The sequence below is a fragment of the Anabrus simplex genome, chromosome 2 (genome assembly GCF_040414725.1).
Source record: "Anabrus simplex isolate iqAnaSimp1 chromosome 2, ASM4041472v1, whole genome shotgun sequence".
Taxonomy (NCBI): Eukaryota; Metazoa; Arthropoda; class Insecta; order Orthoptera; family Tettigoniidae; genus Anabrus; species Anabrus simplex.
Window position 1 is genome coordinate 139,021,820 of NC_090266.1, and position 16,973 is coordinate 139,038,792.

The following is a 16,973-nucleotide window of genomic DNA, read 5'->3' on the forward strand; positions in this document are numbered from 1 at the left end:
AATGATTTATAGCCTAGATTGTAGCGACTTATTCCCCGACTTTGCATACCAATTTTTATTAGTATAGGACCACTAATAACATTAATATTTGAAAATTAAATTTTAGGCCTTCCCCTAAACTACCATTTCTATCAGTGTGAATAAAATTATTTAGGGCTTAGATTGTAGCGACTTATTCCCCAACTTTTCATACCGATGTTCATTAAATTCTCTTTAGCCTTTTTCCAGTGATGCGAGTACAGACAGACAGACAGACAGACAGACAGACAGACAGACAGACAGACAGACAGACAGAAATTACGGAAAAGTAAAAAGTGCATTTCCTTGTTACTGTGGACATGACCAATACAGAAATACTATTCTTTTCAAATTCTGAGCAATGTACAGACAAAACTCCGATTTTATATATATATAGATGACCAGCTGAGGATGACCTCAAAAGAGGTTGAAGCCGGTCCTGTATATTAATAAGACAAAATAAAGTACTGATTACGTGGAAAGTTCCTATCTTTATAAAGGTAATGATAGTAATTGGGAGAATAATAATCAATCTATAATTCTCCTTGTTCTTTTCTTTTGCCTTTATGTTTTTTGTTAATTGTTGTGTTTCTAGAGTTATTTTATTAGTTTTTAGTTTTCTTCCACTTCTTTTGATATTAGATGATTTTTCTTCATTGTTCTTTCATTTTTTTAAATGTTTGCATTGTGCTACTCCATTGTAAATATATTTTTCATTGTGGAACTCTGTAATTCAGCCCCTTATTGTTTTGGTTTCCAAATGAATGAATGAATGAATGAATGAATGAATGAATGAAAGAATGAATCCCTGTTTAAAAGTCTGAGCTCTACCTCAACTCTGTTACCATAGCTGAAGATGAACTCAAAGTTTGGGTGAGAGGATGGTCAATTTATAGTACTCAAGGCGGGGTGGAAATGGGGGTAACACAAAATCTGAAAATTAAAGAATCTTGTAGAATTGTACTCAATAACATCAGAGGGGCCGAGGTTAGTAGGCCATTTGTACAGTTGTAAGTTCATAGCGTGAGAGTGCTGAGTGATGCAGGTTATGGAACGAAACGGCGAGTGGCAGGAGTTCTATGCGGCAAGAGGTAGCGAGGGGTAAGTAACATCATCATAGTATCTATAGTCATTTACCATTCTTAATATATCTCTATACTATAATTGGAATGAAAACTAAAGTTAGCTTCAGTAGAAACTGAAAATATGCTTTCTGCTGTTCCACACAAATATAACAATAATGTTATTGGTTGTATGCCCACTACCTAGTGTTTATGGAGGCAAAAAGTAGTGGTCATTGATGATTTTATATTGTTGTGTTTGTATCTATTACTAATGCAGTGATGCAAATTAAGCAATGTTTCATTTTTATATTTTGCAGTCAGGCTACAGAGTCATTGAAAGCACTGAATCTGCTCAAGAAAACAGAACCACTCCTATAAAAATTTCTGTAGACAGCAGAACTGCAGCTGATCCTAAGCCTGTAGATAACTATTATCCAGCAACCTTGTGTGATGTGAATTCTGGTGATTCGGGATCTAAGAAGATAGGGTGAGAGTTCTTTATTTTCTTGCTTATTGTTTTATCTGGTACTTCTTCTTGGTTAGTATGGTGTATAACAGAAGTGATAACACTAGGGTTTAACATCATTTTTGTGCTTTTATGTGTGAAATTCTGTGATGTATTAAAACTCAGTACAGTGGTGGGCACATAGTGTACCACCATTAGAGGTCGTTGACTCTTAAGGATAAAATTTTAGTACCTGTGCTGGAAGAGAAGTAGTATTTATAATTATTTTGAATGCAACCGAGGAGAATAATACTCAGGGAACGCGGTGATTTACCAGTTAAGAACATCGCTGAGAACTCGCTCAAAGGGAAAGCCATCAAGTTGTCTATGATTTTTGGTTGGTACTTCAACTTAGGAGTGTAGACTTCAGTGGTATGGGCACATTATAAGAATGAAGAGTGAGAGACCTGCCAGAAAATACTTCAGCATTTCTGTCATAGGAAAAGGACCAAGGCCACGAACCTACTATGCGGGCATTGCAAGGGGAGAGGTGATACTCCCATATGGCGCGTCCCAGGTGGCGGGTAGTGGGGGTCCTAACTGGCTTGCCGGCGGACTTGAGTGAAATAAAATAGCTCTTGCAGACCAAACACACATCCCCCTGTGGGTGGGGGATGCAGACGAAAAATACACCCGCGATATCCTCTGCCTGTCGTAAGAGGCGACTACAAGGGGCGAATTAGAACCATGAGGCTACTTGTAATTAGTACCATCACGCGGGAAACACCATGAGTCGTCTTTACTTGCAAGTAGTACCACTATGTTTGTGATTAGTAGCAACAGAGTGTGAATTAGGATGGGGTTTAGAGTAGCCATGATTAGTACCACTACATGCGGAACACCATGGGCTTACGTTTCCTGTAATTAGTACCAATATGTGAGAAACACCACGGGTGTGGGCGTTGCCTGTGATTAGTATCACTATATGAGTGACACCGTGGGTCTGCGTTGCCTCTGATTAGTACCCACTATGTGAGGAACATCACGAGATAGTATGAGTCCTTGTGATTAGTACACCTATGTGAGGAACACCATAATTTTGCGTTGCTTGTACGTGGCGCTGCAACGTGAGAAACACCATAGGTCTGCGGTACATGTGCGTATTACAGTACCTGTGAGTAGTATCATAATATGTGGAATACCACGATCTATGCTACTTTTCAGTTGATGATTTTGGACTTTTAAATTGTCATTACATTTCATACCATTAGGGGCCGATGACCTAGATGTTAGGCCTCTTTTAAACAACAAACATCATCGTCAAAAGGACCAAGAGGAAGGCCAAGGAAATGCTGGATAGACATAGTGAACTCAGATGTGGAGGAGAGAGGTCTCAAATGGGAAGATGCCCTGGAACAGAGGATGTATGCATACAGGAAGAGATTGTGAGCACTTGTACACCACACCCAGGAAACTGGAGTTGGAAAATGATGATGATGATGATGATGATGATGATGATGATGATGATGATGATGATGACTTCTATTGAGGAGAAGAGACAGAATACAGCTGACAGAATACAACTTTGTTACTTTGAGAGGATAGGGGAGGGGAGGAAAAGAAGAAGATAATCAACAGGGAATCCTAAGAGCCTCTTGGTCTTCATACCACAAAAAACAAAAAACTACCCATACGATAAAAACAGGCTATATGCACATCATGCCATCTAAATCGGAACATACCAGTAAAGTCCTCAAGTGTCATAGAATCAACACACTGTTAACCCACCTGGTGGCCATGATTGTGATTGTTTAGATGCCAAGTCTCCATGGTCTGACAACATGGATGGCTAGTTTGAGTCCCATTGGTGGAAAAAATTTTCATCATCAGAATATTGGCTGGCAGGTTAGGAGAGGTAATGGTATACAATTTCTAATCACTAAATTGCATACTGAGAGCCTTTCATTTTCAAATCTCTCCACAGTGTTCATACGGTGCAAGGGCATAATATGCTGTTGATGGTGATTCATTCGTTGTATGGGGACGTTAAGACTTGAGTAAAACTCTTGGTGTTTTTTAACAGGAGTAGGCTATGTGCCAATATCGGGTTTCACCCTGTCCCTACCTCATTATCTCTCTCTCTCTCTCATTTAAATTGGTGCTCTGCCTTCAGATGCAGTTTTAGCAACTTCAGGGAATTTAAAGAGGCTCTGTTAAACTGATTTTGGAATCCAGAGGTGTGCAACATTTCATCAGGCTAGAGCTATATTCCAAGAATTATAAAACTTCCATTAATACGTCCAGGTACACTGACTGTCTTATTTTACAGTTAAGGAAAATACAACTTTTAGATTCACCAATTCCAGAGCAAGAGTTGATTCAGGTAATCACATATAGGTAATCACGTATAGGAGATACTTGTAGCTGCAAATGTTAGATGGTATTCTGTTTAGATTAGATACTGCAAACACTCCGATGGCACTCAAGGTCATGAAAATTAAAGATTTGTCGGCCATTCGAGTGGAATTAATTATCCCAGGACAACAAGACCAAATGCAAACTGAGGAAATGAATATGTTACAACCACAACCTGATAAGTACCACGTGTATAGGAAGAGACCTTATGCGAGAGAGGTTCCATATAAATGCCAGTGTTAATACTGCGCATAAAGAACTTGACAGTTGTTAGCAGGCCTTAGATCATAACACAACAAGTCACTCTTGCTGAAAGCCAAGAAACTTCACCTTAAAATGAATAATCAATATGCTTATTTACACACAACTCTAACATCGCCCCTTTCGACCAGCATGTCCACAAACCTACAATTCGTAGTAATACCAATATATCACATCAAATGAGATGGTGCAAAGGAGTTCCTCGTCGCCAGATGTTTCATTCCAGGCTTGTGTCTATGCCATACACCTGCCAATGTGATGTGTTACGCAAACACGTTATGTGAACCGCTTAGACTGATTGTGATGGTTCGGTCAGCTTCCGCTTTGAACGCTAGTGTTGCCACATCCTGGGGCCATCTGGTGGCGAATGAACGTACCATTTTCCACTTCTGTTATAACGTCCAATTTAAAGTGTCATTGTTTAAGAAGCCTTTCTTGTGGATTGTCGAGATTTCTTATGAGGATGCAGAGCACAGTTCCCTGCGAAATGTATGTGACGTAGATAAACTTATATGTTTGCCAAATATTTCCTAGAATGTATTTCAGCTGATGATGACGCAAAATAAGGCGTTGAAACTAGTTCTGATAAAATATATGTTGTAATTTCTTCTTAACAACATTTTAATGTATTGAATAAGGTGGATACGAATTTTAATAAATTGTAAACTTCGTGTTAAGACAATGCCAGTAGAATATACCTGGGACAGGACATAAGGCTCCAGTAGAAGGAGGTAACAGAAGCCGCACAGTCAAGCATGACATACCCGAACAAAGCTCATATTAGTGACACAGACGTAAGAGGGGCATGGTCGGAGAAAATACTGCCCCCTTTCAGTGAAGTACTAATCTGGTCTCGAGTGATACCTGTGGCATCTTGTGACCTAAAATTTATCTAGAGCTAATATTAGAAAAAGTCCCGCAGAAAATGAAAATTGTTAATGATTCCATTACATTACTTTTACTCCCAAAGAAAATTCAACACGCCAATTCTTCTGTCATTGAACTTTTGTATAACATTGTTGTTGAAATCTCTTGGTGGCTGTGTGGTTTGGATCATGTAGCTATCAGCTTGCATTTGGGAGATAATGGGTTTGAACCCCACTGTTGCATCCCTGAAGATGGTTTTCCATGGTTTCCCATTTTCACACCAGGCAAATGATGGGCCTGCACCTTACTTAAGGTTACAGTTTCTTCCTTCCCACTCCTAGTCCTTTCTTATCCCATCATTGATGTAGATGTTGGTTCCCTATGGGAATCATAATGAACTGATGGCCAAGCAGGCATCAATTTTTGATAAGAGATAAAGTCTCTCACAGTGCATTGGCACTGCCGGTGGCTCCAAGTAGCCTATGCAGTGCCCTCCATGGTATGTACTAGCCATGCGTCTTGGTGGGTGTGCTATGTACCAACTGATGAGCCCAACTTAGCACACGGGGGCGAAACGCTGGCAACCAGGAATGAGTTAGCTGGAAAATTTATAATGTCAAATAACGGACCATTTATATTGGTATTGACATCCCATCGTTACCATAAGACCTATCTGTGTCGGCGCGATGTAAATCAAATTGTAAAAAAAAATCTGTTGGTAGTGAAATGCGGTCCTCTTGACTTTTTTAATAAGTTCATTATGATGACCAGTTGCAATCCTGGTTCCTCATCTATCTGTAATAGTTCATCTACCTTGGCAAACAAATTAAATTTAAGCAAGTTTCCAAATTGAAAAAACCCAAGTTTACATACATTAGATCTTTTCAAAATACATAGTATACATCGGGTTACTCATGCTGTTAATATATGAAGAAGTGCAACTGCCAGAGAGTGAACAATTAAAATGAAACAGTGATTTCTTATTCTTATTAACTTTGCAACACTGTTCTAGTGCACCAGTTGGGATTGAAATACAGTGAAACCTCGTTAAGACGTGTCTGCAGGGGACAAGGAAAAAGAACGTGTTAAGCGAGAAAACATACTAATGAATATATGAATATAAACTATCCAACAGGGATATGGAAACACTAGATACGATTTTTTCTGATGTGTATCCCTGGGTACAGTGAAAACTATAGGCCTATGAACCATTTCTGAAGATGAGAGGAAAGTTTTAAAAGGTGTGAAAAACACGAAAGAACAAATATGAAAACCTTTTCTGCTGGGGATTATAAAATAACAAGTACCGGTACACTGAAAGGTGTGAAAAACACCAGACAACAAATAAGAAAACATGTGCACAGGGGCCAACAAAAATATCGAAGTATTATTACAGATGTTTCTAAAAAACATGTTAGTAGAAGCATTTTATTTTGGAGCAGTGGGTTATTAAATATTATTTTACCAGGTGAGTTGGCCATGCGGTTAGGGGCGCCCAGCTGTGAGCTTGCATCCGGGAGATAGTGGGTTCGAACCCCACTGTCGGCAGCCCTGAAGATGGTTTTCCATGGTTTTCCATGGTTTTCCATTTTCACACCAGGCAAATGCTGGGGCTGTACCTTAATTAAGGCCACAGCCGCTTCCTTCCCATTCCTAGGCCTTTCCTATCCCATCATTGCCATAAGACCTTTCTGTGTCGGTGTGACGTAAAACAAATAGTGAAGAAAAAAAATTATTTTATGTTCACACTCTTAGACGGTTAATTGGAGGTTACACTCAACATGTGCAACTGTGAGGAATGATTTTGTCCGCCATTTTGAATTGAACAAAACTTCGACCAACTTGAGTGATCGAGTCGAAACTGAAGGTGCGAATTTCAACATTCATGACCTCTGCGCGCTTATGCTAGTCCACTTTCTGACAGATTTTAATTTTGTCTTCATTGATAAGGAATTTTACATTTTCCATATCCATAACTAGGCTATCACAAGACAAATATACACCGGGTGAGTTGGCCATGCGCGTAGAGGCGCGCGGCTGTGAGCTTGCATCCGGGAGATAGTAGGTTCGAATCCCACTATCGGCAGCCCTGAAAATGGTTTTCCGTGGTTTTCCATTTTCACACCAGGCAAATGCTGGGGCTGTACCTTAATTAAGGCCACGGCCGCTTCCTTCCAACTCCTAGGCCTTTCCTATCCCATCATCGCCATAAGACCTATCTGTGTCAGTGCAACGTAAAGCCCCTAGCAAAAAAAAAAAAAAAAAAAGACAAATATGCACCATGCTGGTCAATTTCACTCGATTATGTTCCTAATCCAGATATAGGGTACCGTATCATGTGGCAAATATTTGCTACACTTCACTGTCCCACTCAACACAAAATACATTTCTACCTCCTGAATGGAGTGTGAAATACAAGCACAGAGAGACTCGCTCTGCTGTTCAGCTATCTCGCTGCTAACCAGCAAGCAAAACTGAACATTCCTGAGGCTCGGCTTGCCTCCCGAAAGTGCAACTTATCCTTTGAAGTTCAGAAAGGCCTTCTCCCATAATCACGCAACTGTGGCGACGGCTCTTACCCGAGTTGGAAATCGCATTTCTTTCAGAAGGGATGACAAATACAGCTACATTTTCAGGTCTAGGAAAAATGTGATCGTACTAAGCGGTAATAGCAAATATTTGCGATGTGATAAGTGAGTTTTTTAAAATGTAGATATAATACGATGAGAATCGGGACTTCGAATTTCTGACGTGCTAAGCTGGAACAGTGTGTAAATGAGGAACGCACTAACGAAGTTTCACTGTATTGTACAGTATTTGTATCTTTGTATTGTATTCCAGTTGTAACTGTTAGACATTAAGTTTATCTTTGTCACTTAACATTTGCAATGGATTCTTCAGTAATGAGACCAATGTAATACTACTAATGTGTTTCGCACTGCACGAAAAATATTATCAGTCCACACAGTGCGGCAGAACTTGGCTAGCCCCAAATGAGAGATCATTTCAAGGCCTCCCCCTTTCGCCCCTATCCCTCTTCCAAGTCAGACAATATTCCTTCATCCACCTGCATGTGAAAGAGTATCTAGCTTTTCTGGGCTAGTAGTTCTTAGCCCTAGTTTAGATGGCGTGACCTATATTTATGATCTAGTATCTCCAGCAGGTAAAATCTAAAGCAAACAAGATTGTTTAAACTACCATATTATAATGATTGAACTTGTATTATAATGAATAAATAGTCATTTCTGTGTGGGATTAAGCCCTGAATACCCCAAATCACGAGATATCTCTGAATGATACCTGTCTGATATAATTGAACCAAGGGCTTTTCTGTCTGCTTCATTGGGCATACAAGCCTGATATGGTCACGTGGTTCACAGGGTAAGTGTGGAGAAAATGGAATGTTTATTGAAGAAAGCATACGGAAAAATGTATCCCCCTTTTACACTAACCTGTATAATGATAAAGGATTATTCATTTTGGTAGTAAGTCTGCTGCCGGTATAGCTTTCTGCACGACTCAGGTTTAATTCATTACTCAGCCACAACTTTAATACTGATTATAAGGACTAGAACAGGGTGCACACAATCTGAGGTAACACAGTTGAGGAAAGAGTTGGAAAATCAGAATTTTGGCTATCCTGGAAGTGATATTTCCATAGCCTTTGGTACTTCATCATTGAGGCAATTGCTGGGATGGTAACTTATTCCACAACCAATTCCCAATCTTAGTCCATTCAGCAGCAAATGCAACTACTACCACAGGAGCATATATATCTCTCTCATAAACAATAATACATACATACATACATACATACATACATACATACATACATACATTGTCATTTCAAACTGCTATGCCTTCCTCAGCATTTAGTATGTCCGCCTCCGTAGCGTAACGGTTAGCACCATTAGCTCCCATCCTTGGTGGCCTGAGTTCGAATACAGGTATTGCCAGAAATTTAAGAATGGCAGGAGGGCTGGTATATGGTTGAAATTGTACATGCAGCTCACCTTCATTGCGGGTGTGCCTGAGAAGAGCTGCACCACCTCGGGATGAGGACATGAGTTTACTTTACTAGCATTCAGTCTGCAAGCCTCTGTGAATAAACTCTTGTAAGCATTCTACAGTTCTCTATTTGTACAAGGCATGTTTATTAAATAAGTATCGTTTTGACATAGAAAAGAAGGTAATGCAATTTTTTAAACAATTTTTTTTTTTGCACTGATAAAATTTAAATGAAGGTTCCCACCTATTCAATACTAAATATATGTCGTACAAGATATTTGATTACAACATGTTATTTATTTGTTCATAGTACCGGTTTTGACACATAAGAGTGTCATCTTCAGCTTAAAATTGCAAACTGGGCAAGTAACATATTATGTTACTATAAACAATATACGTACAATATGATATAAAATACGTATAGTGACAATTGCACACATTAAAATGAAAAGTAGGTAAAATATATCGCGGTTTGTTTCAGCGCATTACAGGCGTTATAGTCTATGGTTGTGAAACTGTTGATGATGTTACACATTCATGTTTGGATTGATAATATGCAAGTTTAAAATCTTGATGTACACATTAAAATGCCAAAGTAAAATTGAAGTCCACTCCTTTGTTGATATCGGTGGAGATATAGGTCAAAGTCCAGTAGTCTATAGGATTAGCAAGGTCTTCTGATAATTATATGTTATAGCCGGCACTTAATAAGTTAATAGTTAGATTAAAATTATCTCAGTTCAGTGTGGATAGTGAAGCCTAAAAAAAAAAAAGGAAAACATGATTAGATGAAGAGGTTACCTTCTTGAAATGGGGCAAGACAAATTCGTGGTCGTGTGTGACAAAATATGGGACTCACCTTGTGCAGTGTACTTAATGTTTGTTATCTGAAGAGTAGATGTGGACTGAGCGTGTGTAGGCATGGATAAGTCAGGTATGTGGGAAGGGGAGGGATAAGGGGTGGGAGGGCGGTGTTTAAGGCGGGTCAAGGAGGACAGAGTGGTGGTAGTGTGCGGCGTGAGAGAGTATTGTGCAAAGCGTAAAAGATCGATTGCTTATTCGTGAATTTAATGCCTTTAAAGACTTTGATTAAAAAGTCGAACAAGATGTTAGGTTTATCTGAAATTTCATTGAGGTTTAAATTGGGGTTGAAAAATTGATGAATGAAATGGTTTTCTGTAATGTCAAGTAAGAGGCCTTTGTTTATGTTCTTGAGAATTTCTAAGTCTTGATCTATAGTACTGAAACTATGTTTTGAGTCATGAATGTGTTGGCCTATTCCCGAGAACCTATTGTACTTGATGGCATTGACATGCTCCAAATATCTAATTTGAAAATTTCTTCCGGTTTGCCCGATGTATGAAGTAAAACAGTTACTGCATTTAAAGCGATAGATGCCTGACATTGCAAAAATTTTGGTTTTGTTTAATGACTTGGAATTATGCTCTCCATGCTATTGTTGGTTCTGTATGAAATTTTTGTATTGTGTTTCTTGAAGACATTGACTATACTGTGTATGTTTTCATTAAAGGTGAAGGTAGAATATACGGCGGGGTTTGATCTTTCTTTTCTTAATGTTGACTTTGGTCAATTTTAACATTTGTTAATGATTCGTTCTATAAATGAAGAGTTGTAGCCGTTATATTTGGCGATGAAATGAATAGTAATCAATTCTTTCTCTAGAATTTCTTTTAATAACAGTATTTTTAACTCTTAGTCTACCATACTGTAATAAGTAGCGACTTATGTGTATGCGGATATGTAGAGTCTTTTCTGATGGTTGTCGCTGTTTGTGTTGGTTTTCTTTGCTATTTGCTTTACGTCGCACCGACACAGGTATGTCTTACGGCGACGATGGAATAGGGAAGGCCTAGGAATGGGAAGGAAGCGGCTGTGGCCTTAATTAAGGTACAGCCCCAGCATTTGCCTGGTGTGAAAATGGGAAACCACGGAAAACCATCTTCAGGGCTGCCGACAGTGGGGTTCGAACCCACTATCTCCCGATTACTGGATACTAGCCGCACTTCAGCGACTGCAGCTATCGAGCTCGGTGTGTTGGTTTTCTGTAAATTTTGTATTCTAGTGAGGAGGGTAGTCTATGCATAGTAAGATCTAAAAAGTTTATTGATTTATTGGATTCGGACTCCAGAATTTTATATGGGGATCTATACTGTTTAAGTTGTTAAGGGTGGTAGTTGTGTTTACTGTTCTGTCATCTAGAATAACCAAAGTATCGTCAACATACCTGGACCAAAATAGTATATTCGAGAAGGTGTTGTTATTGTTAATCGGCATGTGTTCTAGGGAGTCTGTATATATCTCCGCTAATTTCCCTGAGGCCGGTGACCCCATAGTCAATCCATTTTATTGATATATACATTTATGACCTTCATGAAGTCTTGGATCTCGAGTTTGCTTACGTCACTATGTGTGTTTAGGTTATTATGGATTGTGGGGAAGAGTTTTTTAGTATTGATGCTGGGGTACATGTTATTGATATCAAATTAATGGATGGTATGAAAGGGTTGTATTTTAAAACTGTCCAATTTTTTAATCAATTCAGTAGTGTGTTTTACGGATTTGTTCGACAGGAATTTGTAATTTTTACTAAACAAACTCTGGATCAATTGGGTTAGTTTGTATAAATGGCTAGGTTTGTAATTAATGATGGTCTTAAAATAAGCGAATAAGCGATTGATCTCTTGCGCTTTGCACAATACTCTCTCGCGTCGCACTCTACCACCACTCTGTCCCCCTGACCCGCCTTGAACACCGCCCTCCTACCCATTATCCCTCCCCTTCCCACATACCCGACTTATCCATGCCTACACACGCTCAGTCCACATCTCCTCTTCACATAACAAACATCAAGCACTCTGCACAAGCTGAGTCCCATATTTCGTCACACACGACCACGAATTTGTCTTGCCCCATTTCAAGTAGGTAATCTTTTCATCTAATCACATTTTCCTTTTTCTTTTTAGGCTTCACTATCCAAATTGAACTGAGATAATTTCAGCCTAACTAAAACCATATTCTATCCACCACTTATTAAGTGCTGGCTATAACATATAATTATCATATAGACTACTGGACTTTGACCTATATCTTCACCGATATCAACAAAGGAGTGGACTTCAATTTTACTTCGGCATTTTAATGTGTCCATGAAGATTTTAAACTCGCTTATCATCAATCCAACATTGAATGTGTAACATCATCAACAGTTTCACAACCATAGACTATAATGCCTGTAATGCGTTGCAACATACCACCATATATTTTACCTACTTTTCATTTTTATGTGTGAAATTGTCACTATATGTATTTTATATTGTATGCATATTGTTGATAGTAACATAATATGTTACTTTCCCAGTTTGCAATTTTAAGCTGAAGATGGCATTCTTACATGTCGAAACCGGTACTATGAAGAAATAAATAACATGTTGTAAACCAATATCTTGCACGACATATATTTAGTATTGAATAGGTGGAATCTTCATGTAAATTTTAACAGTGTAATCTCAGTTCGATACGGAACAAAATGAAGTTTTTAACTTTTAATATTTTTTTTGCATGTATGCCTGTACCTTAAACTACTTTTTCAACATAAATTCCAAGCATATTAAGGCATTTGTCATATCCTGAAACGAACTTTTGAATTCGATCCTCATAAAAATCCATCATCGTAGTGCTGACCACCTAAATGCTTTTTCAAGTCCAGGAACAAGTGGTAGTCACCAAGTCGTCAGTAATGACAGATGGTCGCCCACTACGCTCCTCGTCGTGACAATAGTACGGCCTTCTTTAAATGCTCTAACCCATTTTCTTGCCATTTCTTCACTCATAGTGTGTTCTCCATGCACTTTACTAATCTGCCAATGAATTTCAACAGCATTCACGTCTTTTCCATTGAGAAAACTAATCACAGCACTTACAGTGCTTTTATCACGTGTAATACTTCACACTTGGCGGGACCATTTATTGTCAGAGGCATTTTTAGCACTCACAAACAAACGTAAATATGGGCGAATGCTTCAGTAATAACCTTTGTGGCTAGCCTAAAGATGTACGTACTGAGCATGCATGCTTTGAACGATGACCAAAGTTATGCAGCAGCCATATTTAAAAATGGTGCTTACTTAAAAAACATGCTTCGTAATTAGCTCTGTGACCTAGTTTGGTTCTCCCTTCCTCTTATCTTTGAAAAAGTCTTACCATCATTGCCTTTGTCTCCTTCTACTTTTCTTATCGTCGTTGGCCAAGTCTGTTATATCTCTAGGTAACCTGTCTTATTCCATTTATCTTACATGACCCCGCCACCAAAGCTAGCTTAGGCGTACGGTTTAATTTATCAAGTGTATTCTTAAGTTAGCCCCTCTCTCTCTTTTTCTTGCCATTATTCCCAACTGTTTGTATCATTGGTGCTTTAATTAATTAGCTACTGGTATAAGTCCCTAAAAATTGTAGATTATACAATCAAAGGAAAACATTCCACTCTCAGCAATCCTGAAAGTGATTTTCTATAGTTTGTCCCTCTATTGCCTTACCTCATATAGTGATACATGATTATTTATTATTGCAATTAAGTCAATTAGCCTAAGACTAGAAAACATGAATTTACCAAATCTTCAGAATGTATGTCTACCCCTTAGTTCTGTTTATTGATACAGGCTGGGGGATGATATCAGATGAATTTTTATGGCCAGATGCCTTTCCTGACACCAACATCATTTGAGGAACTAATGAAGATGAAATAAATGACAGTGAATGAAACTGGTTAAGGTGGTGGAAGGATAAGGCTGTGTCCTATTAACAGGAACTGTCCCAGCATTTGCCTGGAAGTGAAAAATGGGAAACCACTGAAAAGTATTCTCTGGACAGCCGACTGTGGGGCCTGAACCCACGCATCTCCTGAATGCAGAGCTTGGCTCCATACTGTAGCATGTTAACATGTACGGTAACTCTGGTCTTTTTTTTTTTTTTTTTTTTTCCACAATTTCAGAATACTATCCCAAAAATGTATCCACACATTAATTGAAACATGATAGTGTCCTTTCTCCAAAATGCTCCCTCATGTTAAGAAGTAATGTACTTAATTATCATATAAACTGCTTTCAGGGCTGATGGAGATGGTCCGCTTCTTAAACTGGGAGGCACTTGGCAGTTTCCACAAGAGCCAGATTCTATTTCTTTGAGCTCCCGGAGTTCTGACGAACAGAGTAACTTGACTGATACTGATTCTGCTCTCAGTGGTGTTAGTGGAGTTAGCTCGCCTTTGCAGGTGTGTATTAATTTTAAAGAACATGACATTCCAGATAAGCTCATATTTGGATGAAGCTTTACCTGGGATCCACATTGAATTACAAATCAAATTCTGACTAGTTGTTTAGAATATTTTAATTCCATAATAGTAAATGTAGTTTTTCAAAACATTTTATCTTTTATCAGGAGGTATTGTTTTGTGAAGAAATGTGAAATATTGCTGCTGAAATTCAGAGGTGATTTTTTTGTTTTTTGTTTTGTAAATTACACACCATCTCATCATCATCATCAGTTTTCCACTCTAGTTGCCCGGGTGTGGTTTACGAGCACTCTCCACTTCTGTCTGTCCATGTACCACTCTTCTCTCAAGACGACATCCCAGCTGATTCCTCTTGTTCCTATGTCCTCTTTCACTTGGTCCAGCCACCTCTTCCTAGGTCTTCCTACCGGTCGTCCGGCCACGACTGTGTGTAGCCATTGTTTTGCTGTCCTTCCATCGTCCATTCGTTTGACATGGCCAAACCATTTCAAACGGGCCCTTGTCACTTTTTCATTCAGGGATGGGTACACACCAGCTTGCTCCCTTATTCTTTCATTCCTTACCCTGTCCCTTTTTGTCTTCTGTACCATAGTTCGTAGGAACTTCATTTCTGCGGCTTGTAGTTTGCTGTCCACTTGTTGGGTTGTTGTGCAGGTTTCTAGGCCATATGTTATTATGGGGGTGAAGTATGATTGGAATAAAATCTGCTTTGATCTTAAGGGAACTTGTTCGTTCCAGAGGAGGTTTCGAACTTAATGGTAAAACTGAGCTGATTTTTGAATGCGGTTGTTAATCTCATGCTGTATTCTGTTATCACTTGAAATGATGCACCCAAGATATTTATATTGGTCTACTGTTTCCAGTTGTGTACCTTCCAGCATTATTTTTCCTTTCTTCTTCTGCCTGTTGACAGACATAGTAACAGTTTTCGATTTATTTATTGTTAATCCGTGTGCTTTCAAATGTTCATTCCAGGTGTTCAGCCTCTCTTGGACTTCCTTCTCTGTATTTCTCTGTATTTACACACCATCTATTTAACTAAAATTAAGTTCTTTTTCCTTGTTGTACTGTCTTGATATTATATTAATTTTATGTACAGGTTGCTGATGTTTCAAATACTTTGCAGTATTCTTTATCAAGGCGACTGCTGTACCACTACTCAATCCCCTGCTCTGATATAGATTATGAATAGTGGGCTCGTATTGGTTTCACAGGGTACATGGATAGCGGAGGAGGTATTGCACATCTTCTTCCCTGGGCTCTTCGGCTTAGGTGGATACATAATTCAAATTGAAGTAATAATTTTTTTTTGTAAAATCTCATCCAAGCTTCTTCTCTAAATTCTTTTAAGGCATCATTGTTACCGACGGGGACGAAAGCTAAAGCTAGTATTATACAGGGAGCGCACAAAGTCTGTGTACCCCATATATTAAATTAAATTAAACTCAAACTGACATGATATAAAAGTACATATACTCATTATTTACTTATTTCTTCTTACATCTTATTTGTTTATTTATTTATTTTTCTTGCTAGTGGTTTTACGTTCCACCGACACAGATAGGTCTTATGGCGACGATGGGATAGGAAAGGCCTAGAAGTTGGAAGGAAGAGGCCGTGGCCTTAATTAAGGTACAGCCCCAGAATTTACCTGGTGTGAAAATGGGAACCATGGAAAACCATCTTCAGGGCTGCCGACAGTGGGATTCGAACCCACTATCTCCCGGATGCAAGTTCACAGCCGCGCACGTCTAACCGCACGGCCAACTCGCCCGGTCTTCTTACATGTTAAGTATCTAAAACATCCGTATGTGTCCCTCCATGGTCTCTGCATTGCTGAATACGCCACCCATGTTCTGGTGCTCATATTAAGCAACATCCTTGGGGTCTCTCAGGAAAGCTTCACGTACCACATTTTTCAGATCATCAGTTCCAACACACCGCTGCTTCCTCACTGATTCTTGATGTAACCCCAGCATACATTATCAGGTGTTGTAATCTATCAGTTTCATGTCCGTATTGATACTTAGTATCTATAATCACAAAGAATGGGTACTGTCCACCTAATCAATACTTTATTATATCTTGTTACTAAGCAGTACCGGTTTCGACCTTCACAGAGGTCATCTTCAGCTGGTCATAAGATCTAAAGTTAACTTAAAATAATTTTAAAAACATTACTAAATCTAATGAAGAATGTCACATGATGTGAGTGATAAGATTAAAATATACAATATATAAAATATACAATGATATGATGTATCTTCTGGTTTAAAAACAAGCGTCAAAATTCTATGACATGTATGTGTTACATAAATTTCTAGTGTACCGGTACTGTTTGTGAGTAGTAGATAATTTGGTGAAATACAATTTCAACAAGTAAAATGTTTATGGCGTTCTTGAAGTACACTTTGAAGTTCAGTCCATGTTGGTGAATCGTTCTATACATTCATTGGTATGTTTATGCTAAACATTCTGGAACATTCTATGATATGGATGTAATAAAATTTATCAAATAATACATTAAAATACGAAAAAATGTTCACATGATTCTTGTGGTACGTTTTGGAATTATATTAATTTTGTA

The 16,973-nt window shown here is 38.6% G+C and overlaps 1 protein-coding gene across 1 annotated transcript in view; it reads left to right on the forward strand.

Annotated features, from left to right (window-relative positions):
- LOC136863940 (ribosomal protein S6 kinase delta-1) overlaps positions 1–16,973 on the forward strand; it is a 336,430-nt gene that overhangs the window by 131,434 nt on the left and 188,023 nt on the right. The window contains exons 4-5 of the mRNA XM_067140388.2: positions 1,400–1,569; positions 14,203–14,365. Coding sequence (XP_066996489.2) covers positions 1,400–1,569; positions 14,203–14,365 — 333 coding nt within the window. The remainder of the gene's footprint in view (positions 1–1,399; positions 1,570–14,202; positions 14,366–16,973) is intronic.